At 42.8% G+C, this 24605-nt stretch overlaps 1 protein-coding gene across 1 annotated transcript in view; it reads right to left on the bottom strand.

The window, feature by feature from the left end:
* Positions 1–24605, bottom strand: part of POLK (DNA polymerase kappa) — a 505299-nt gene that overhangs the window by 3297 nt on the left and 477397 nt on the right. The window contains exon 14 of the mRNA XM_069223734.1: positions 17148–17199. Coding sequence (XP_069079835.1) covers positions 17148–17199 — 52 coding nt within the window. The remainder of the gene's footprint in view (positions 1–17147; positions 17200–24605) is intronic.

The following is a 24605-nucleotide window of genomic DNA, read 5'->3' on the forward strand; positions in this document are numbered from 1 at the left end:
ATCAATCAAATAACGTAAAGTGTGGCTAAGGTGCTCTTAAAAGTGTAAATGAAGCATCTAAGTGACCAGATCCCACATGGATATGGGCTTCACAATGTATAACAGTACCAAATGGAGTCATCTAAATACTATGGTTAAGTCCGTACAAGCATGGATGTCCGGCAACAGCCTTGCACTCTCTGCTGTAAGAAACATAAGCTGCTATTAGTTGCATTCCAGCATACTGTTAACAAGCTACTATTTTATTACAAGTTAAACGAAGACACTCTGATCCAATTTTCCCAGAAATTTAAGACACTAGCTATTTCATGTGACTCCCAGCTCAGCACTGACAATAACGTGCACCAACAAAGCCATGCAGCTTGTTACTGATGACACTTAAAAAGCTATGTCTTTTTTGGCAGAAAAAAGAGGATGTCATCTGTCAAAGTCATATTGGGTTCCCACTCAGACTGCTGCAACCTCCTCTTCTTTGAAGATTCTAAAATGACAGTAATAAATTCAAATTCATCCAGATAGTGTGCTCAGAGGCACTGCATGTCACCATCACATCTCCTTCAATTTATGAAGGTTGCAAAGCTGGTATTCCCATCAGTAACTGAACCTAGGACACATTCTGTGGTGTATGCAGAAATCCATCATTGCTGTCCAGAACACCTGAGGCCGAGATCTAATTGGTATTCTCCTCAGAGAGAATTAGATTTCAATGCAAATGTGCTTCCTACTACTGTCCGGTACTCCGGGGAATTATAAGGGAAGCAATTGCAAGTGCCTGGTGCCTGGCTCCTGGAACAATCTATCCTCATCTGGAAGTCAATCGATTATAAACCTTATATCAATTGGAAAAAGGCTTAAACACTAATTTTATGAACTGTAAAATAAGAGTATAACCCAATTTAGGGACCCCGCAGGCACCCAAATACTAATGGAGATACAGCATGACATACATGTTTTTGTATATGAAACTGATAATACATTTTCTGCAGGAGTAGGACTACTTTAATGCTCCTCCAACCGCTTGTCAATTGGATCGATGAAGAAGCATCGGCTAAGATGGTGTGGCTTTAGGAAGCCAACCCTGCCTTTAGAGTACACAGGAACAATTGATGAGAATTCCTCATCGATTCCTCAAAAGGATTTCCTTCAGCAAGGAAATGGGGAACAACTTGTCTTGATGTGCCTGCATTCCGACGTCAGGAATCATCACACTGTTTTACTTGAGTGCAGTAACCACAAGTTCAATCTATGTCGAACGCAACAAGTGGGGACAGGCAAGAATGCAAAATGGGACCTGGAACTGTGGAGAGAAATGGTGGGGGCCTAGGGTGAGATGGATGAGATGACTGATGGTTCCCCACGATCTCTCTTACACTGTCACAGGAGACTCCTTAGATACAGGTGAACAACAAGTGATGTGTTTGCTCTTGTGAGGAGGGGTAGACTAGGCATGTGTTGGGCCTGGAAGTCCAGGCTGGACATGCTGAGACTTGTACAGAGTGGTATTTATTGTTCAACTGGGCATGATAGCCCCTGCCCGGTGGGGCCTGCAGGAGACATCTCATCAGCACTGTGGTTCTGAATATATCTTTGCATCCCATATTGCTGGAAAGTTCACTTCTATTGTTGTTTTTTGTATTTTCTGTCGAAAATGCTAATAAAAACATGTTTTAAAAAAAGCATAGGTTCAATCACTCTAGTGGTATGATAAAAACTAATCTTCCTTGAAAGCAACTAAAAACCTAGAAAGTAAAAATTTCCTCAAATGTGTAGCACAACTTCTAGATTATCTCCCTGAACAAACTTACCTTGCAGCCTAGGGTCGTTAGGGACAATGTCTGATGTCTTTTGTATAAAAAGACCCATCTCATCATCTTGCTTCCACACACTGCGCCTCCTTTGGAAGATCTTCAAGTGGATCCCCACCACAAGACAAGGGCGGTCACTCACACGCTTGTCAGCAGCAAACGAGATTACAGAAACACACTCTACGCCAGCATCACAAAGAAGCTCCAAACATGACTACAGAGAATCCAGCACGCTGCAGCCAGCCTCATCTTGGACATACCCCGCCACAGGCACATCTCTGCCCACCTCAAAAACCTGCACTGGCTCCTGGGTGACAAACACAACACCTACAAGCTACTGATGTACACCTACAAGGCACTACACAGCATAGGACCAGCCTACCTCAACTACCGCCTGACCTTCTACAGCCCCACCAGGCAGCTCCAATCCTTCCAACTCGCCGCCATCCCCAGAATCAGGAAGAGCACAGTGGAGGCAGATCCTTCTCTTATCTCACAGCCCAGACATGGAACACGCTCCCACTCAACCTCAGACAGGCCACCTTGTTGAAGCAGTTCAGGTAGGAACTGAAGACCTGGCTTTTCAAGGGAGCTGCAGGGCAGCAACAGAACCTTGAGACCCCACGGGTGCTAAATCGCGCCTTACAAGTGATTGATTGATTGAGCGGAGTTGGTCTGCAAGATCTCCCTCTGCTACTTTAAGGGCAGAGACCGGTGTCCTTGATAATTTGCTGTGATAACTCCTGTGGGAGCATTTGTTGTCAAACCCAGCTGTGTATCAAGATTAGTAACTGTAACAGCCCCAAATGAAAGTTAAAACAACTAAAGACGAAAGACCTAGACAAATCCACAAAAGACAGTAACAAAGTGATGAAATACTTCGAGAAAACAAACTAAGTTATTTACTCAACGAGAGCTAAATGAAAGTGCAATGCCTAACTCTGCTCAATCATATATACAGGCTTGCCTTTGTGCACAGCAGTCATTCAAGGTCTGGGCAGATGTTAGATCAAACTGTAAAGTGCACCATCAAAAAAGAATCTTCACTGTACTTTGAAGTGAGAAAATGTACTTAGAAGCTTGAAGTTAATGTGCAAGACGGGTAGTCCTTCTCCAAAGTTATACAATTTTTTTTTTAGAAACTTCCCATAGGGAGCAAGGGAGCAATTTATCAATAGGTTTGACATTCACAAAATCAGCTCATATACATTTGGTGATGAGGTTTGGAATCTGCACCCTCCAAACTTCAGGTCATCTGGCATACAGTTTTGCCTTGCACTGTACTTACACGCTGGTGTCCTCCAATAGGATCTGGGCAAAGGGTTATGACATTTTTATTATAACAAATGGCCTATTCTGCTATTTATCAGATGCAACAAAAGCCTACTGCTGGTAAAATAAAGAGGCAAAAACGAAGAGAAAATATTTTAATGTGTCTGGCGGAAGAAATTTTAATTCTCCTGCTATCCCATATCTGTTGAGCTACAAGAGGGTAATCATATGCACCAGATGCCATGACTCTGTCCCGGCTGGTGACGACTTGACCCTGAGAATGGGAGAGCCTGCATATAAATCTGATTTTGATTGGTTTGAACCAGATCTAAATAGAAATCCTTTAGCCCATCACTGACCTTTGTGGAACTGTTGACGGACTGCTTTTATCCTGGAATATCGCAGCAATAAGCAAATACCTACACTGTGATACCTTCTGCAGTTTTACCCGCAAATACAGTCCAGTTTTAGCCATCTAAAACCCTCTGGAAAATGCAGATTTAAGCAAACGTGCCAGCTGGAGCCAGGAAGTCAAGTGGATTGTGTCTCATGAACTACTTCAGGACAGTGTGCATATGGCAATGATCAGTCCTGTGACACTACAGGATTACATTTATTAATCAGTGGAGCCTCCTTTCTCCATAGATGGACACCCACCAGAAATTCACACTATAAATTCCAAAAGACTTAGAAACGAATGCCCTAATCTGGTGCAGATTACACAAATGAGCGAATCTGGTTCAGGTTGCAAAAATAAACATAATGCTTGTAATAAATCAGATGATTAAACAGTATATCAAAAAGAACTCTAGCATTTTAGATGGTACTCATTAAATTAGAGCACTGTATGGTCAAACCAGCCAATGATAACTCCCCACACTGTCTAGCCCTTGGCTTACTCTATCCCTGCATCAACTTGCCCATATGAGTTTCCCAGATGGCCTCCAAAACACATAACTCTGCTGGATAACAAGGTTGTGTCTGATCACCTACTGTGCTTTGATAAGGCCACAGTTTGTTTCCATTATGACTTTTTGAACTGTGAAAAGCACAGATGAAGCCGGCTCCGTGAGCCTGTGGGATTCAACTGGAATGTTTGCAACCCTCAACACTTTATCTATCTAGCTAGTACAGCGTGATTAGAATTCATTTCCCCTATAATAAAAAGTCAATGGAATGCATCACAACTTGATTAAACAGAATACTCTTGTCTAGGGAGTCTGAAATGAACATCTGATAACCAAATAGGGACAGACATTGAATAGTATTAGTACCATATTATGCTGAATCCCACAAATTGTTAAGCAACATTAAAGCAAAAATATCTTCAACATATGTAGCAAATACCTTAGTCAGAGAAATTAAACTATTGTAGTATTTTCAAAGTTTGTTAATCATTCTTAGCATACGTTGGAGCTTGTTATTTTAGACTTCATTTGGGAAAAAACATACAACACCTGAAGGACTCCTCATCATCAACAAATTGGTAAGGTCACGCTTTGTTCAGGGGTGAATTATGCTATGGTTGACATGGAATGCTTCAATCAGCTTTACCTCATTTTTTTTACCTGTCATTGTCACACCTGAAAACTAATCACACTCACAGGGAGCCTGAAGTAATCTAACAGCTGTAAGGCTGCAATGTGTACCAACAAGAATAATACATCCTTTTCACATTACAGTGTTTTAGTAGAAGGGTTCAGATCTTTTATAAAACCTTGCTTCTGGAGTCCACTACTAAGCAGTCAAAGACAGGTTGGTTTGTAACACTGAAGAAAAAACACAAAGAAGCTCCTTATGGAAACTCCTTGTAAACCCAAGCATAACACAGATTCTATTCAGACCTGAACCATTTTACACTGTAGTCATACATTCTAAGCCCAATCACCCACCTCCTGCAAGGGTAATGTTAGCAATGCCTATTTGGGTTACCATTTCACTAACTTGTAAAAGGTGGCTAAATACCAAGAACTACTTTCAATTCTAAAGCTGCAGAAGGATTATCAAAACCACTTAGCATACATCATTTAAGCTCTATCATTATCAAAACAAAATTGCCAATTTAGAATGGACCAGATGGTCTGACCGCCAATCGCCAATTTTGAATAGACCAGATGGTCTGCCCTCCAATATTTGAAATTCAATATGGTGGTGGAAGATCTTTAGACCACTATCTTCTGCAGTTTTGAAAACTGGTTGCATTTAAGAGAAACCATGCCAGTACCTGCAATTATTATTTTCCGGCAATCCTGTACCGACCTGGGAATTTGTTTGCCAAAATAGAACTTGAAGAACTGAGAAAAATTATCAAAACTAAACAGAAGTGTTGTGCACCCCACTAAAATGGACTTCTTGAATAGGATATCCACAATGTACAGTACAAGATGTTCAAACTCCTCATCATTAAGTCTCTGGGTAGGGACTGGGTGTCTCTACAATATGTACTCCTCAACTTCTTAGAAGCCTTTAACCCAACCCTACGCTTTAAAAAAATTGCTGTTCTCATGATATACATCAACAAAGATTCAGTTATCTGTTGCCCATCATACATTCTCATACATATCAGCAGTCAAAATAACTGTCCTCAACTTCTTCCCCACATGCTCACTGTAGATTAGTATTATTTTGTCCATCCCATCCATTTACATAACACTTTAGGATCCCAGTTGCTACTTGTACACTCACTCAAATAATCTGCTGTATGTGAAGGGCGCTAGTTCACTTCTTTGATCTCCTCAAATTTTCACCTAATCAACCAATCCACTGTCGGAGTGCTCAAGGCAGCAATTTGTCACTTAAGATTCTGCCAGAAAACCCTCCCAGTTCGCTATCAGCTCATGGCCTGCTGCTCTGGCTCAAACCACAGGAATCACTGCCAGTTCAGCAATCGTTCACTTATGTACGTCAGTGAGCTACTGGGCATGCGCTGGTGCCATCCTGCCATTTCATCACATTGTTATGTTCGTGTTGCTATAATAAATGGCAAGTGAATTCAACAAAATTTATGTTTGGTTGAAGTGATTCGTTCCATTATGCTCAACAGATAAGCAGTGGGTTCTGCGACGATTGGCTTTTCTACTATGCCCCTCACCTTCTGAACCACTATCATCCAGTATGTCTAAATCAGCCCACATGCCCAGACCATGTGGTGGAAATCCACCTGAGGTTCTCAACACTTAGGACAAATGTTTTATGCTTTGGGAAATATGGTGGCTAGCCGATGTATTGAAAGGTATGTCTGATGCAGGTCGTTTATCTATGTGAATATAAACCTTTGGTTTCTGGTGTCTATCTTAGGATAGCAGAGGGCATTGTTCCCATTTGTCTCAGAAATATCCCTGCCCAGCTCTCGATCCCAATTAACGTTAACCTGGGCGATGTCAGTGTAAAATACCGGTGCTAAGGTCTGATAAAATGTAGTCACTGCATGTCTGCAGTCCCCTGGTCTGTGTCTAACTAGCTCCAAGCACCATCTCCTCCCTGCTTTCAAGTGGTGCTCAGAGATATCTTTTGGAGATTTCATTGAGTGCTCACTGATGCAGGGCAGGTGTGTTAGTAAGAGCCCAGTTGGTTCAAACTGCTCAAGGTAGAGACATGTGTAGGGAAGCAGTCCATGAGAGATGCGGTATACACAAGAATGGGCTTTGGTCCTGAAGCAAATGTCAAGTCTGACAGGGGAGCGGAAAAAAAGGTTTTCGCTTGACACCAATCTAGGAAAAAATAATTCAGAGAATTGATGAAGCTGATATGCCTGTAGGACAGAATAGAGGAACATACAGGTAACACCTGACAAGATTCTACACAAACTTCGCAAAGAAGCAACAGGCAACAATGTCAGTAGAGTCAAGCCTAAGGCAGGTAGAGAGTATGGTGCTGGACATGGAAACACTGGTGAAACAGATCAGATATAAACTGGAGTAAATAGAGAGTTGCATATGCAGAGCTGGATGCACAGACTATCACTGGTGAAAGAGCTTAGACCTAAACTAAGGCAAATACAGAGTCTCATGTGCATAGCTGGATGTACAGACTATAGAAATGCTAAGACTAGACAGCAAGCCTTATTTTTAAAAGTGCCTTTCATCCTCTGAGCATAAGGAAGATATACTGATTAAGAGAGTGTAAGAATGCCTTCCAGGCCCTTGGTACTTCCTGATTCGAACAGTGGTGGTACAGTCATTGTGGGTCTCCAGGACCCAGACCTTTGCAACCCAATAATTAAGACAGCAGCTAAACTAAAACAGGCTTGACAGGTGGATGGAAAGCAAATCCCCTTTTTTCTGGATTTAAGATTAGCAACACACAGTGGCGGTCGCTGCATATGTCACACAGCCTCCCCAGTAATCTTGGGGCTTCTTACTTGCTAAACATAGCATTTAAACAGCATCAGGAGTGGTGTGAGAGTCAGTGGCAGCCGCTCAGACACAAGACTGGGTCTGTGCTGTTTCTCCAGCCGGCTGTGTATACAGCCGAGTTAGAGAAACCTAAGTGCACATGTGTTTGACCGGCCTGAAACGGCTGGCCAAACACACATGCGCACTTAGTGCACTCACTCCTTCTCCTCCCTCACAATTCCACCTTCCCGTGGCCTAGCTCTGCTGAGCCAGCAGATGAAAAATAAAACGAGAGCACCCTATGGTTTTATTTTTCCTTTGCTGGCCCATCCAGGGGGGCAATGCCACTGCGGAGGAGCCGCCCCTGGCAACACATAATACAATAAGAGAGTTGTAGGCAATCCAAATTAAACTAAAGGAGCTTGGAGTCTTGGCCTCACTATTGAACATTCTTGCCCGAAGGGGCTGTATGACGGACAATGCTATGTCTTTGTTCAAATGAAGGTGGTGAAATCCTTTTCAGAGGTTGTCAAGAAGAACTTTGCTAAAATGTCACAAACCAATGATGATGAACTGGAGGTGGACTGCAATTGTTTCCTCCCAAGGGCAAATTGGGCCATAGAGGCATAGGGAAAGCTTCTACATGCTGAAATATGTTATGTACGGCTATGAAGAATAATGGGTCTTTCTTCCATTGTCACATACTCTCACCATCCATACAGCAGAAAGACCTTTTCTCTTCCAGAGTACCTCTTTTCCCATTCGCATTCCCTGCCTTTCCGTTTTTTTCATATGAAGCAAAAGTTATTGTCTTCTTTCAATGAAAGGTTCACCTTAAGAAATTAAAATAGAGGTACTTTGTGTTACACAATGGGCCCTCTTGAGTAATTAGTTAATTGACTGAGAATTTTATGATCTATAGTATGAAAATAAGTGAGCACACTGTTCCTAAATTACAAGTAAAGAGAAGATATAGGACACTTCTAGCTTTAGAAGCTAAAACCCTCACACATCCAATGGATGTCATGCTTCATCCTCGGGTTTGCTCCTCGTCGGGCTGGCGCTGCAATGCCCAACAGGCCCCTGTAAGGGGCTCTATGACAGAGATCTTTTAGGTGTGTGTGCCATCAAAGAGAGTAGGAAAGATTTCAGACCTACTAAGTGAGACAGAGAGCTAGAAAAAAACTAAAATTCGCTCTGGAGCCACCATACAACCAGTTTATTGTGAATGGTGGGTCTCGGTCAAGGTTAAAAACAAGAAGAGTGTCTGGGAAATGATGTTCCCCTACTCTAACAAAACACACGTGGGGCAAAGGACATTGACTTCAGCCCTGCTTATTAGGTCGACATGTTTCACTCCCCACGTGTCACTAAGGATCAATGGCGTTTCATCAGGACCGAAAAAAACATTAGCTACTCAAAAAAGCAAAAAAGAAACTTACATTAACAGCTACGCAAAAAACGCCACACTTGGCGAGAGACCTGAAAAGAGAAAAGAAAACAAAGGAAACAAACCCCAACAGTGTTTGATTTAAAAAAGAAATAAAAACCATAAATGAATATTATCAGAAGTGATGGGATGCTAAAATGCTGCAAGTGACAATGTGTCCAATGCTATATACAGCCATCAAAGAACCCCTTGAACAAAACCAAAAGGCACATGCTCAGGAGCTTACCCTCCTATATTAAGACAGGTACATCATGGGAAGAATGCTGGCCAAAGGGCCATTGTCACCTTAAAAGAAAGTAGTCACAATAGATATATGGTTTCTCAAAATTGTCCACACTCAAATACAAAATAATGCCAGGTTATACAGGGGGAACAAAGGGTAAACCTGTAACCTAATGTTGCTGATCGTGACAGATGCCATAGTATCATCATATCATAGTATCACACTCTTCCTGGCCCCAAGTAAACTCTTTCGTAAAGACTGAAAGTAGGGAATGCTGGAATGTTAAAACTGCAAGCACCCTTCATATAGGCTAGTATAGACATAAAAATAAAAAACGTCATGAAACTTATCTCTTAGCTGGCACCAAATGGATGTCAAAATATATATCTCAAATCAACTGTCAAACAAAGCAGGGAGAGAGAATACTCACTATTTGTAGACGGGGCCCCTGTGGTGAGACCTACCAGCGGCCGCATACCTGGAAGTCAGTCAGCTTCAAGCTGCCGGGTTAAATCGAACTGCGAGGCCAGCCTCGGGCCAATCACAGGCGTCACTCCACCCACCTGGGATGCGCTGATGCAGAGCATCTCCATATGGAGGCAAAAGAAAGGGAAGAAGGACTATCATCCAGAGTGTATCGTAACCGTGATCACAATGGTGGTCGCGGTTGTGAATAAGGCAGAAAGGAATTATATGATGACCGTAAAAGTCAGTCAAAATCATTCTACTAAGCATGCCTAGGCCTTCATGTCAATATATCAGAAAAGAATATATCACAAAAACGAAGAAAGTATGAAAGAACTAAAAGTCCTGGTTATATGGCAGCCATGATTGTGATGGTGGTCATGGTTTATAATAACACGTACAATGACGTAGGAAGGATAACCATTGACATCAAAAAAGAGTTTAGAAAAAATATCGGAGAATCCAGAAGTCTCTCAAAAAGAGGTGATAAAAACTCGGGAAACTAGGAGGCAAAACAATACAAATTTGAGGCAATGTTTCAGACCGGGGCAAGAAATATTGTGTGATGTCTAGGCCATAATATTCTAGAACAAAAGTTCATCCATTGTATTTCATCGTTCAGACCCTGGATATGAGTTTTTAACCTAAAAACCCAGCGCTGTTCCTTTTCCAATAAAAAGAGTTGGTCAACTCTTGTGCCATCAAATGTCTTGAGAACTACCCATTTCAAATCATTGGGAGAGTGTTTAGTATCTATACTATGCATGCTCAATTTTGTAGAGGGACGTCCACACCTGATACTGCTACGGTGTTCATTAATGTGGACCCTAACTGGTCTAGTTGTCATCCCTATATCACGCAAATTGCATGGGCATGTGATCATATAGTATGTTTATTGAGGTGCCAATAGGTTCTAAATCTAACCACTCTACTCGTTTAGTCAGTGGACATACAGAACAGTTGCCACATGGGTGGTGTCCAAGAACTGGAGGAAGGTCCCATAAGGTGCTTTGTCTAGGCTCAAAAGTACCTATCGTGGGACGAGTATGAACCACCAGATCCCCGATGTTTCAGTGCGTTTGAAAAAGAGAATAAAGGTTTAGGTATTTTACAACCACCGCTCTCAAGGATAGGCCAACGTTTATTGATTATTTTCTTAATGGTGTTGGACAGTGGGGTGTAAGTGGGCACACAGGTCAATTTGGGATCCATTGCTTTAGGTTCTGTCGACAATAGAGAGTCTCTTTAATTATTGTGTCCTCGTTTCCGAGCCGTATTGATGATTTGGCGTGGATAGTGCCTGTTTCTGAGTTTCTGGACTAAATCATCTGATTGTTTCTCAAAAGTCAGGGTGTTACCACAGTTGCGGCAAAGTCTCAAGAACTGGCCAAAAGGTAGATTGGCACGTAGTAGTTTTGGATGGTGACTTTCGTAAAGGAGCAAACTGTTACGGTCTGTCATCTTGTGGTATGTGCTAGTCTCCTATTTACCATGGTTAATGGAAATCTGCAAATCCAAAAATGAGATCTGGGATGTAGACATAGTTGAGGAAAATTTAAAAAAAGGGTCAAGGCTATTGACCCAAGTGATGAAGGAGTCAATCAATTGTAACTCTCCTTGCCAAACAATCAAGATGTCGTCTATGTAACAGCGCCAGAGTTTGATGTTATCAGTAAATGGGTTACAATTGCTTAGGATGTGAATTTGTTAAAAACTGAACATATACAAACACGCTAGACTAGGAGCAAAGGTGCTTCCCATCGAGGTCCACTGTATCTGGTGATACATTTGGTTTTCAAACTGAAAGAAATTCTCGGTCAGAGCCAAGGTGGCACACTGCATGACAAACTGAACAGGTGTAGGAGAGGACCAAGTGCTGGCTGTTAATGTGTCCTCAACAACACGGAGGGTAGCCTCTTGAGGGATGTTGGTATATAATGCCTCTACATGCAGGGTTATTAGGGCATTCACACATACAGTCATGCTAATAGACTCAATCAGATTTAAAACATCCTCAGTATCTCAAGAAGGTGGAAGTCGCTCTGACTACAGGTTGGAGGAAGTGATCGCAAGAGGTGGAGAGAGGCTCCAAAATGGAACCTATCCCTTAGACAATATGACATCGGTGGGGGTGTGGTGGGGGGGGGGGGGGACAGTAAAAATACGGTACACATGGATGGGTTTAATCCAAGAATTCAGTCTCCTTCCAGAATATCTATCTGTTCAACTCTGCCTCATGTATGATAGATCGTATAGCTGTCTGTAATCTCACAGTGGGATCTCCTGAGATTAGTTTATAGTAAGATGAATCACTAAGAAGGCGAAGGCATTCTTGTCTATATGCTTGTGAATCCAAAATCACAATAGCACCCCCTTTGTCAGCAGGTTTGATTACAATGCTAGGGTCTGTAGATAATGTCTTTTTCTTTAGCTGTAACATTTACAAAGGTATGTTTGGGACGCAGTTTGTTGACTTCCAGGGAGACAGCTTTCTCATATGCAAGTACTTCGCATGGCATTGATGCAGATGGAGGAATGAAGGTAGAAGGATTTCTCAGGCCAGAATCTTCTTGTGTAGGTTCCATGAGTCTGTCCTTGCAAAATAATTGTAAACGGATCTTTCTGAAAAACTGTCAGTTCACAATTAAAACAAAAGAATTCTTCCCTAGGGGTGGGCACAAAACCCAGCCCTTTGTTAAGAGCATTTTGCTAATTCGTGGAAAGTTCTCTGGGAGAAAAACTGACCACTATCTTGTCTTCGCCTGGCTCCGGCCATGACTCCCTGTGACCATTTGGGGTTCCTCACTGCCCCAATGCACATGTCGTCCTCTTCCTCTGCGTCTTCGTCTTCCTCTTCCTCTAGCCCAGCCTCTGCCTAAAAAAGGCACAAACGGCATCATGTGTTGCGGTTGATAAAAAGGATATGGGGGCTACCACGTAGGGGGTTGGTGCATCGGATAATGTGGAAATTGATAGAAGGGTTGTGGTGTGGCCTTGTCAGTACTCCAACCGTCTGGTGCTGTAGGTCTGAGGCTTTTTATAAGAGGACCCCGATTCATCTGACGGCTGTGACTGTACATCAAGATCGAAATCTTCCTTGATGTACGGATACACCTTTTCTTTACTGAATTTGGAGATATCCTTTTGTAATTTGCTTATTATCTGCTGGGTAAGGTATTCTTTGTTCTCGTTGAGCTCTGTACTGATTTCCGCCAAACGTTGTTTGAAAGCAGTTAATTACAGCGTGGTTTTTAGGGTATTCTCTGCCAGATTGATCTCAACCATAAAAGAGTCAGCTAGGTGTTTTGATATATTAATGATCAAAACTAACCATTCCCGAGTGCATTTCCAGGCAATCTGGGCCCAATCTTTCCTAAAGATAAGGGCCCTCATTACAACTCTGGCGGTCGGTGGTAAAGCGGCGGTAAGACCGCAAACAGGCCGGCGGAAACAAAATGGAATTATGACTGCCGCGGTCATCCGCCACTTCACCATTCCGACCGCCATGGCGGTGAAGACCGCTGGGCTGGAGATTGTGGTCTCCAGCCCGGCGGTCGTCACTAGACTGCCGACGGTATCAGGACCCTGCATACCGCCATGGATCTCGGGTGGTTGGGAACCGCCATGAGATCCATGGCAGTAGGCACTATCAGTGCCAGGGAATTACTTCCCTGGCACTGATAGGGGTCTCCCCCACCCCCTGTTGCCCCCCACGAATCCTCCCACCAACCCCCCCAACTCCCTGCCACCCCCCAAAGGTGGCACAACCCCCCTCCCCACCCGACCCCGAACATGCACATATACACACCCCTACACGCTCACACCCCGAACATGCACATAAACACACCCCTACACGCACACACCCCGAACACGCACATATACACACCCCTACACGCACACACCCCGAACATGCACATATACACCCCGACAACACATATCCGCACACAGACATGCACACGTCCGACCTGCACACATTTCCCATACACACAACACCCCCGCACGCATACACTCACTCACTCACCCCCTCTACACTCCCACACGCACACCCCCATGCACGCACACAACACCCCCTTCCCTAATGGTCAATCAACTTACCTTGTCCGTTGATCCTCCGGGAGGGGACGGGATCCATGGGGACAGCTCCGCCACTAGAACACTGCCACACCGAATCATGGGACGTGATTCAGTGGGCGGTGTTCTGTTGATGTGGCGGTGGAGGTTGAGCAACCTCCACTTTCCCGCTGTCCCCCAGTATGGCTGCTGGCGGCTTTCCGTACGAAAAAGGACGGCGGGCTGCCAGCGGTCATAATACGTGGCGCGGAAGACCGCCACCACTGGCGGTCTTCAGCACGGCGGTACCTCGGCGGTCTTGCAAAAAGACCGCCGAGGTCGTAATGACCCATTAGTCACAATTAAACCATTATGAGCAATATTATCCCGCAAATATTCTGTCAAGATGGTGCCATGGAGAATGGTTTGTGATCACGGTTACGATACACTCCGGATGATAGTCCTTCTTCCCTTTCTTTTGCCTACGTATGGTGATGCTCCGCATCGGAGCATCACAGGTGGGTGGAGCGACTCTTGTGATTGGCCTGAGGCCGGCCTCTGGTTCGATTTAACCCGGCAGCTTGAAGCTGACTTGACCTCTGGGTATGCGCCCGCGGGTAGGTCTCACCACAGGAGCCCATCTACAAATAGTGAGTATTCTCTCTCCCCGCTTCGTTTGACAGTTGATTTGAGATGTATATTTTGACATCCATTTGGTGCCAGCTAAGAGATAAATTTCATGACGTTTTATATTTTTATGTATATTCTATCCTATATGAGGGGTGCTTGCAGTTTTAACATTCCAGCATTCCCTCCTTTCAGTCTTTACGAAAGAGTTTACTTAGGGCCAGGAAGAGTGTGATACTATGATATGATGATACTATGGCATCTGTCACGATCAGCAACATTAGGTTACAGGTATACCCTTTGTTCCCCCTGTATAACCTGGCATTATTTTGCTTTTGAGTGTGGACTATTTTGAGAAACCATATATCTACTGTGACTACTTTCTTTTAAGGTGACGATAGCCCTTCAGCCAGCATTCTTTCCATGATGTACCTGCCTTAATATAGGAGGGTGAGCTCCTGAGCACGTGCCTTTTGGTTTTGTTCAAGGGGTTCTTTGATGGCTGTGTATAGCACTGGACCATTGTCACTTGCAGCATGTTAGCATGCCATCAATTTTGATAATATGCATATATGTTTTTTATTTATTTTTTAAATCAAACACTGTTGTGGTTTGTCTCCTTTGTTTTCTTTTCTCTTTTCAGGTCTCTCGCCAAGTGTGGCGCTTTTTGCGTAGGTGTTCATGTAAGTTTCTTTTTAGTTTTTTGAGTAGCTAAGTTTTTTTTGGTCCTGATGAAACGCCATTGATCCTCAGTGAAGCCTGAGGTGTGAAACACGTCTACCTAATAAGCAGGGCTGAAATCAATGTCTTTTGCCCCATGTGTGTTTTGTTAGAGTAGGGGAACATCATTTCCCAGACACTCTACTTGTTTTTAACCAATTTTTCTTTTTTCTAGCTCTCTGTCTCACATAGTAGGTCTGAATTCATTTCCTACTCTCCTTGATGGCATGCACTCCTAAAAGATCTCGGGCATAGAGCCCCTTACAGGGGCCCGTTGGGCATTGCAGCGCCAGCCCGATGAGGAGCAAACCCGAGGATGAAGCATGACATCCAATGGATGTGTGAGGGTTTTAGCATCTAAAGTTAGAGGTGCCCTATATCTTCTCTTTACTTGTAATTTAGGAACAGTGTGCTCACTTATTTTCATACTAATTGTTTAGGGAGACTGAACACTGGACCTGTCCTAATTCTCCCTGTCCCTCATATATTGATATTATGATCTATATCCTTTGTTGCTGATGTGCTCAATAGTGAAATCTCTTGTTTTGTTGACATCTTATCTTTACTGCAGATTGTATTCCAGTATGTGTTGTTGTAACTTTGTTTTCTTGAGCCAGTACTTCTAAAAAGTTATTTTAGACCATATTCCTTGGCATGTCTTGTGATAGTACCACAAATATCTTTCTAATCTGGAAGAAGATCATTTTTATGGAGATATTGGGCTGAATGTCAGGAAACACAATCAGAATTGCAGAAAGCTGCACCGCATCAGGAAGGGACAGTGGAATGTAAGATGGTTGCAAAGCTGTCTCTTTTTCAGATGGTAAAGTGGACAGAATTTCCTCAGCAGTAGGTGGAAGAGGATCTGGAGATGGTGATGAGATGAGATTCTCTAGCAGTTCCTTAATGTTGATGGAAAATCTGGAACTGATGAAACCGTCTTCATGAACAAGAAGAAAAAAAACATTTCCCCATTGTGTTTTTAGCCACAAATAGCCTTTACAAAAGGCAAAAACTGTAGGACGGTGCTGTTTTTACTATTTTACGTTGTTTGCGTTAGTTCACTCTTCTTTTCATAATGTTATGTAGCAGCGGTGTTTTCTGTACTACTTTAATATAGCTGACAAGTTACAAAAAGACCGAAAATGTTGTTTAATGTGCATATTTCTAATTATAAGTCATTTACTTTGAAAAAAAAGAGTATGTTTTGGATCCCACAGGTGTAGAGGTAGTCTACTTTTCGAAAATGTATTAAACTGTATATTGAGTCTGTCCAAGAACGTTTCTAAGTGATCATCGTTATAAAACTGCAGAAATTCAGAAGAATGAGTTATGAACTATCAAAGATGTACTATGAAGACAACTTCTCTGCTGGCAAGACTTTATGGCCCCTGGTGGATCACTTTAGATTACCCATTCTAGCCCAATTTAGCCCAATCACCGTGATGAATTTGCTTACACTAACAATAGGCTTGAACTCTAACTAGGAGCCCACCCATCACGCTCTTTGGGGAAACGTTTATGACTGTGGGCTTATGGCTCATTTCACGACTACGAATTGCTGAGTTAACATGTTTAGACTGCACAAGCAATCTTTGAATCTGGGGATATGCTGTTTGCAGACCTTCTTATGTGCTTGACAGGTAAACTCCAACTATAACAGAACAAATGCACTTTGAAACCGTGGGTGCTCCTTGCTTTGTGTTAATAACTTTCACATTGTGTGATATGCACCAATTAATTGTGACTAGCTGTTTCCAAGTCAAGTGGGTCATAGTAGTTAAGAAAGCTTTTCAGAGGCTTTGCCATTTGAACCAGTCTCAACTGGTGCTCTGAATAGTTATTAGGTACAACTTTAAATTCACAAAGAAAATGGAGCTGAGTGGTCAAAGGGTATCCCACTCATGATTGTGTGTTTTGGCATTCTCTAACGTATACATCCTAATTTTCACACACCATCATCAACCTGCAAAACATAATTTCATTTTTGGCATTTCTTTCACAATTGTCCTAAGACAGCCTTTTTCAAACTTCATTTAACTGAAACAGTTGCTTATAGCATGTTAATAGGGCAATTCTGTTCAGCTATAAAAACGTATGACATTTTGTTTTGTTGAAGGATGTGTTTAGCAACTAGTTTCTAAAAAATAACGATTTCTACACCATAAACAATACATTTGAAAACAATATAGTTTCTTCACCTTTTTGCTCGTGCGTCTGTATTTAAATCCTGCTGCCCCCTTCCAAAGGTACCTAAAGAAACAATGTAAAGTAATGTAAATTGCTTCAGCTCTTACTAACAACCCACTATAGGGAACAAAAATGTGTTAAAAGAGACCATGATGAGACATCTTGAACAGACAACATGTATATTACATGGCTAAAAAGTTCATAAACCAACACAATAGTTGACTGCAACCCATTTGTTGTAACATTTAGCCTAAACATGACACCTTTCATACTCACAACCCATTCACACTCATTTCCCGCCACCCGACCCTCCACCCCATGAAACTGAAACCAGCCGAGAAGGATTGGATGACGTTGCCCCTGGGCTAGGCTATTTGAAGTGGGCTATTTGCAGACTCTAGAGCGCTAACTTTGCACTCCCCCACCAAATATTTCAAAACAAATAGAAGATTATTCAGTAGCTTCAGCAAGGTCTGCTGCAAGCATCTGGTTGACGGATAAGGTTGGCAAATGTGTATTGGTAGCCAAAGGTTTGGCTACAGAGTGTCTTGTGGGGTGGGCACAGGGCCTCAAATTGTACTCCCTTTCACTGGAAGCCAACATTTAAACCCTCCAGTGAAGGTGTTCAGTGGTATTGGCTACCAAGGATGAAAGAATTCGGAAAGCATAGTTTGGGTTCTTTGCTGCTTCGAGAGATTCTTTTTTGGGCAGGACAAAAGACAGTCATGTAATATAAATAGGAAAACCAATAAGGAAAATGTGCCTAAATTGTTCGCTTATATGGTGTTCAAACTCAACCTAAGGGGCTGCTATAAGGTAGGTGTTAAAAAACAATAAGTCAAGGAGTTGTCAAGTGCTTCTCTGACAGGAATGTCTACTATGAATATCTTAGAAATCATCTACCCAGATCTTATGAGATTATTTATGCAGGCAAAGGGGTTAACTGATTTTAGTTTATGTACAAATTCATATGTATTGTGTATTTATATACTGTTTCTTTTGTTTTTCAAAATAGAGATAAAGCATATCTTTCTTTGAGTTATGCTTTATACCAAGGTCAATAAATCTTTACACCCATCATAAGGGTGTGAAGACACAAGACATCAAAACTTCACACCAAATCAATTTAGAGTGATAGTATGATCACATGGGACACACAAGTAATACTTCAGTCTGAAACAGAGTTAAGGGGTTTTATTAAAAGCTCAGACTCAATACCACGTCTGGGCATACCCTTCTCACTTGGGGCAACAAACGCAAAAAGAACAGTTGATGGACGCAATGCAGAACAAATCAAACATTCACCCACAGTCACAGATCTGGGTTGAATCCATCAACTGGGGGTGAATGTTTGATTTGGTCTACATTCCATCCATCAACTATTCTTTTTGAGTTTGTCGCCCCAAGTGGGAAAAGTATGCCCAGACGTGGGTCCCATGCTCACTATGCCACCAGATTCAAGCTAGCCTGGCTGAAGAGGGGTGATACCCTACTTCTGTAAATTCTTGTGATTTTAACGAGAGACATAAATCTGCACTAATGCAAGGACATATACCATGGGCACACTTTTGTGACTTTCTTTAAGATTTGGGCCCCTAACTAGGTCTCGTATTAACCAAGACCTCTTGATCTGATTAAAATTCTGTCTATTTATATAAAGACTGGCTTCACTGAGTGACGGCAGTCTGCTCTTTCACAAAGAGTATTTTGGCACACAAAGTAGTTTTATTCAGTGCCAGAAACATTGTGGAAATGTGTGCTTTTTAAGAGCAAAAACTGTTTTTATTTTTGCCATTGTTTGTTTTAATGGTGGTAGACCGAAGTTGTACAAAAATCATGTCAATACCTGATACGCATTGACAAAACCAAAAAGCGGATCACTAAAGTCAGACGTTTTGGCTTTGGCAATGCTTGTTTATTTTCATGTTTTTCATAATCTTGTTGAAACTCTTACCTTGATTTTCAATTATTAATATTTTTGGGAAATACTAGCATGCATCAACACATTTTATTAAATGATCCGTCAATGAAACGGTACCTAAAATTTCTACAGTAGTTTAGCAAAGTTTTCTAGTTGCATTTTTTGTGAACAATTTTGAAAGCAAAGAATGATGAATCTTGCTTTCAAAATTCTGCAAATATTGGCATCTAATAAGAGTGCATTATGGGAGCATTATACATAGCCTCATTTTGTTAAACTTTGCAAACATGTATACATTTTTAAATTGGAACCACTGTCAGCAATGAAGTCTGAGGCTTACAACGTTTCTTAGAGAGCTCACCCTAATAATAAAGGCTTTGCATAATGAACCAAAAATAGAGGTTCGAACAACATTAACATATGGACACAAATATTACCTTAACTGCAGACAATGCCCTTCCCTAAGCCATAATGTGGTACTGTAAACTGGCACCTCATGGGTTTGTGCTACAGAAGGACAAAATAGACATGAAACCCTGTTGCCCTTGAACCCAAACAACATGTCTCAAACAATATGTCCTGGGCTTAGGGCTACAGCAATTCCACATCCCTGCAATGTGGGTCAAGTCCCACCCATTACATAATTAGATTAGATCACATATTTGCAACTTCCAGTGGTCTTTTTCCGAGAATACTACCACTCAACCTTTGACCCACAATCAATTTCAGGAAGAATCAGTGGCAAAGCAACCTGCACAAATATCCATACTGTATATTTGGTCCTTCCTTTTAATACCAAACCCAGTATAAGGGTGACTAGTGAGCACTCAAATGATGACTAGTATATGCTATCATTCTTTTATATATTTCTGCTCAGAATTGTAAGACTGCGTGACATAACCATAACATGCGTACTACAAACCCTGTTTTCAACAAGCATCTGGAGAAGTCTCCTGTTCATGTTGGACGAGGTGGTTGGGAAATTGACTCACAAAGTCATGGAAAAGATTATAACAGCAAAGACTGCTGTCAGCAAACTTCAATCAGTGTTTCCTCATCTAGGTGCCTGGGAGGGGATAAACTAAAAACTGAAACATGATATCTGTTAAATACCGATGGATCCCCAGAATGAACACAGCACGTGTAGAGAGCATCATCAATATGAAGAACTAGCTTGAAGGTTATTGGATGAGGGTGCCGAAAGGTACCACTGGAGGGATGTGTTTTTTGATGACTAGCTGGACTGGTTCTTTGTTTTCTGATAGAGCTCAAATGTATTAGTCTTTAAAGTTTAGGAAGAAGTTTAAACCGGTTTATGGAAGTGCAATCCAATGTTTAAGCAAGTTTATGCAAGGCAGGGTTGTAATGACAATACAACATAATGACTATACACAACCCATCCCTGAACCCTAAAAAACACCTTAGTACCATTATACCCTACCCATCCCTAAACCCTAAAAACTCTATAAAATATATATAATTTAATTGCAACATGTTTTAATAATTGATTTCACATAAACAAAATGATCACTGTTCGTACATTCTTATACGTAATCCCAGAAAACTCCATTCTGGATAGCTTGTGCCTATTGCACCAGACTAAATGTGTGGTATGCACACTTTTGTGGAATGGGAACACAGCATGGATTGCACATTCAACTTTGTAGCTTCACACGATGGGGTAATCACCAGACATGATTTATGGAGGTATTACTGGGACTTGCAAATGGTGATTATTTAAGGCTAGGCTTTTGCTCCCCAGAAAGAGCCCTCTTTTATGGCAGCTAGTAATGCGCTTTGAGTCAAAGGATATCACAGGTCCTTAAAAGGTGGCAGATTCTCAAACACTACCTGACTGTACTACAGCACAGTCACACAGAACTGTGAATAGGCATGCTTATCCAGCTAAGAGGTAAGCAGGGTGTGCTGACCCGCGAGACACCACATTGAGACTTGACATTGCTCTATGATGTATCCAATATTAAACAGTTTAGTTTCCTAAATGGGATGCAATAAGTATATCAAAGCTGGGGGACATATGGGGCCCCATATATTTTAAATCACACACAGCACTAAGTACTGAATTTTCCCTTTCTGGTTCCCAATTTTTCAAATACTTGGGCTGCTTAGGTAAGGTGACTGGGCCAAAGAACATATGTACCCAACAAAGGTGGCAATTAGATCAGGGTTAAGGGTAACACAATTGAAAACATTCCACCAGATCTATTATACGTGAGACCACCCATTTCTACTGGGACAAAATAATAATAATAATAATAATACATGCCTGAGAAGTTGTGCATCCATAGGGTCATTGGTACACAAAATAAGGAGGGGCCCTCTGGGACTGTCTTTTTGGGAAACAGTTAGAAAATATAAGTTAGAAACTCTGTTAGAACTACCTAACCATCTCCAAATATAATATCGCTTTGGTGGTTACTAGAAGTGATATTGTTCAATTGTGGGCAATCGTGTCCAGCTGACCCTAGATAATTTGTGCAAGAATATGGATTAGCGTATTGTGGCTGAACAAGTTACATACATGAGCCGAGGATGTCCAAATAAAGTTAAAAAAAACTATGGGGCCAATAACCAGAGGACATATCATCTACCAGAAGGATGTGGTCAATATGGTTTACGATATATGATTGGTGCTGTTACACATTGATGTACCTTCAATAAAATAAATATGGTGTATAATTACCCTTGTAGAAATGTCTGTATAACTGCAAGGCTTATGTTTTTCTGGTTTGGTTCGAAAAACAATAAAATATGTTTTTAAAAAATGTATGGAAATTTCTTAATGCACTTCCCTTGAAATATCATAATAGGTAAGGGGAAAACCTCCAGCACTACTGTGTGGCGTACTGGAGACCTATAGCGCACTATGTTTTAGAATTATCTTATATCCGAAGTACAACCAAAGTCTGGGTCATCCTCCATGTCTTAACCGTGTTATTCATAAAAGGGGTGTCCTTCAATGTGTCCCCCTGCATAGTACCTCCTTCTTGAGTTGCAATATACCCTCTTCACTGACCCCATTATTTCCTGAAGTTGAGCCAACCATAAAAAGTGCAACATGTTTGTTATATTGTGTCCTCCTTGCTCATGTGGTAACTGACAAAGGTTTCCAGACCAAATATATTTCCACATTTTAGGGCATAGGTTCCTAAACAGCTGGAGAGGGATTTAGAAGAGTGAACTTGAGATACACATTTCTTTGAGTGCAAACGTGGACAGGAGGCATCAAGGTGTTTTATAATGAAAAACACAGTAATTATAGAAAATAGATATTTCTCAGTAAAGAACATTCAAATGCAATGTATTTGAATCAGCAGTTCTTTCAAGACAGGATGGAAGTTGTTAAAATGTTCCAAAAACATGTAAAGAAATAGTTTTAAAATTTTTCTAAAAACACACAAATTTGACACAGTCAACTCATACCAATAGCTCAATTAAATATTTTTAATGGGGGCTACAAAAGATGTCAGCATTCAACCAATCAATCAATTTATAAAGCGCGCTACTCACTCGTCAGGGTCTCAAGGCGCTGGGGGTGGGTGGGTGGTAGCTACTGGTCGAATAGCCATGTCTTGAGGAGTTTTCTGAACGTCAGGAGGTCTTGGGTCTGGCGTAGTTGGAGCAGTAGGGAGTTTCAGGTCTTGGCGGCGAGGTGAGAGAAGGATCTTCCTCCGGTGGTGGTGCGGTGACTGCGGGGGACGGAGGCGAGGGCGAGGCTGGTGGATTGGAGCTGGCGGACGGGGGTATGGAAGGTGAGTCTGTGGTTGAGGTAGGCCGGACCTGTGTTGTGGAGGGCTTTGTGTGCGTGGGTGAGTAGTTTGAAGGTAATCCTCTTCAATACGGGTAGCCAGTGTAGTTCTCTGAGGTGGGCAGAGATGTGGTTGCGGCGTGGGACGTCAAGGATGAGTTGGTGGAGGCGTTTTGGATACGTTGCATTTTCTTTTGAGGTTCGGCCGTGGTTCCTGCATAGAGTGCGTTGCCGAAGTCCAGCCGGCTGCTGACTAGGGCGTGGGTGACTGTTTTTCTGGTTTCAACGGGAATCCACTTAAAGATCTTGCGGAGCATGCAGAGGGTGTTGTAACAGGAAGAGGAGGCTGCGTTGACCTGCTGAGTCATGCTGAGTGCTGAGTCGAGGATGATGCCCAGGTTCCGTACTTGGGTGGTGGGTGTGGGGGTGGCTCTGAGGGAGGTAGGCCACCAGGAGTCGTTCCAGGCGGAGGGGTTGCTGCCGAGGATAAGGACCTCTGTTTTGTCTATGTTTAGCTTGAGGCGGCTTGACTCCATCCAGTTGGCGATGGCGTGAAGTCCTTTGTGGGGGTTGTTTCTTGCTGTTGTGGGGTCTTTCGTGAGGGAGATGATTAGCTGGGTGTCGTCTGCGTAGGGTACTATGTTCAAGTGGTGGGATTGTGCGATGTTGGCGAGGGGAGCCATGTAAACATTGAAAAGTGTTGGGCTGAGGGAGGATCCCTGTGGGACGCCACAGATGGTTTTGGAGGATTCGGACAGGTAGGGTGGAAGGCGGACTCTCTGGGTTCTGCCGGAGAGGAAAGAGGAGATCCAGTCAAGGGCCTTGCCGTGGATCCCAGTGTTGTGGAGGCGTGTTCAAAGGGTGTGGTGACAGACGGTGTCGAAAGCTGTGGAAAGGTCCAGGAGGATGAGCGCTGCGGTTACGCCTTTGTCGAGCATGGTCCTGATGTAATCTGTGGCAGCAATGAGTGCGGTCTCCGTACTGTGGTTCTTGTGAAATCCGGATTGGGAGGTATCGAGCACTTTGCTGTCTTCCAGGTAGCGGGATAGTTGGCTGTTCATGATTTTTTCAATGACCTTCGCTGGGAAGGGGAGGAGGGAGATGGTCCGGTAGTTTTTGGGGTCATCTGGATCTGCTTTGGGTTTCTTCAACAGGGCTTTGACGTCGGCGTGTTTCCATCTCTCCGGGAAGGTGGCTGTCTCGAAGGAGCTGTTGATGATGGCGCAGAGGTGGGGTGCGATGAAGTTGCTGCCTTTGTTGAAGGTCTGGTGCAGGCAGGGATCTGAGGGGGAGCCGGAGTGGATGGAGGCCATGGTGTTGATGGTGTCTTCATTGTTGACGTGGGTCCAGGAGCATAGAGGGTTGGTATTGTTTGATGAGTTGGGTTCGTGGTTGTCTGTGGTTGGTTGATGGGTCTGGGGTTTGAAGCTGTTGTGGATGTCTTCGATCTTATGACAGAAGTGAGTGGCGAGGGAGTAGCAGAGTTCCTGTGATGGCGAGGGTTTGTGGGAGCAGGTCCTGGGGTTGGAGAGTTCTTTGATGATGCCGAAGAGCTCTTTGTTGTTGTGGGCGTTGGTGTCTATTCGGCTTTTGTAGTAGGTGCTTTTGGTAGTGCGGATCAGCTGGTGATGTTTGCGGATGGCAGTCTTGAGGGCAGTGTGGTTGGATTCGGTGGGTGCAAGGCACCAGGTCTTCTCCATTCTTTGACATTCCTGTTTGGAGGCCTGCAGGTCGGGGGTGAACCAGCTGGCCTTGAGTCTGTGGTGGGTGTCTGAGGGC

Source organism: Pleurodeles waltl, chromosome 1_1 (genome assembly GCF_031143425.1).
Source record: "Pleurodeles waltl isolate 20211129_DDA chromosome 1_1, aPleWal1.hap1.20221129, whole genome shotgun sequence".
NCBI lineage: Eukaryota > Metazoa > Chordata > Amphibia > Caudata > Salamandridae > Pleurodeles > Pleurodeles waltl.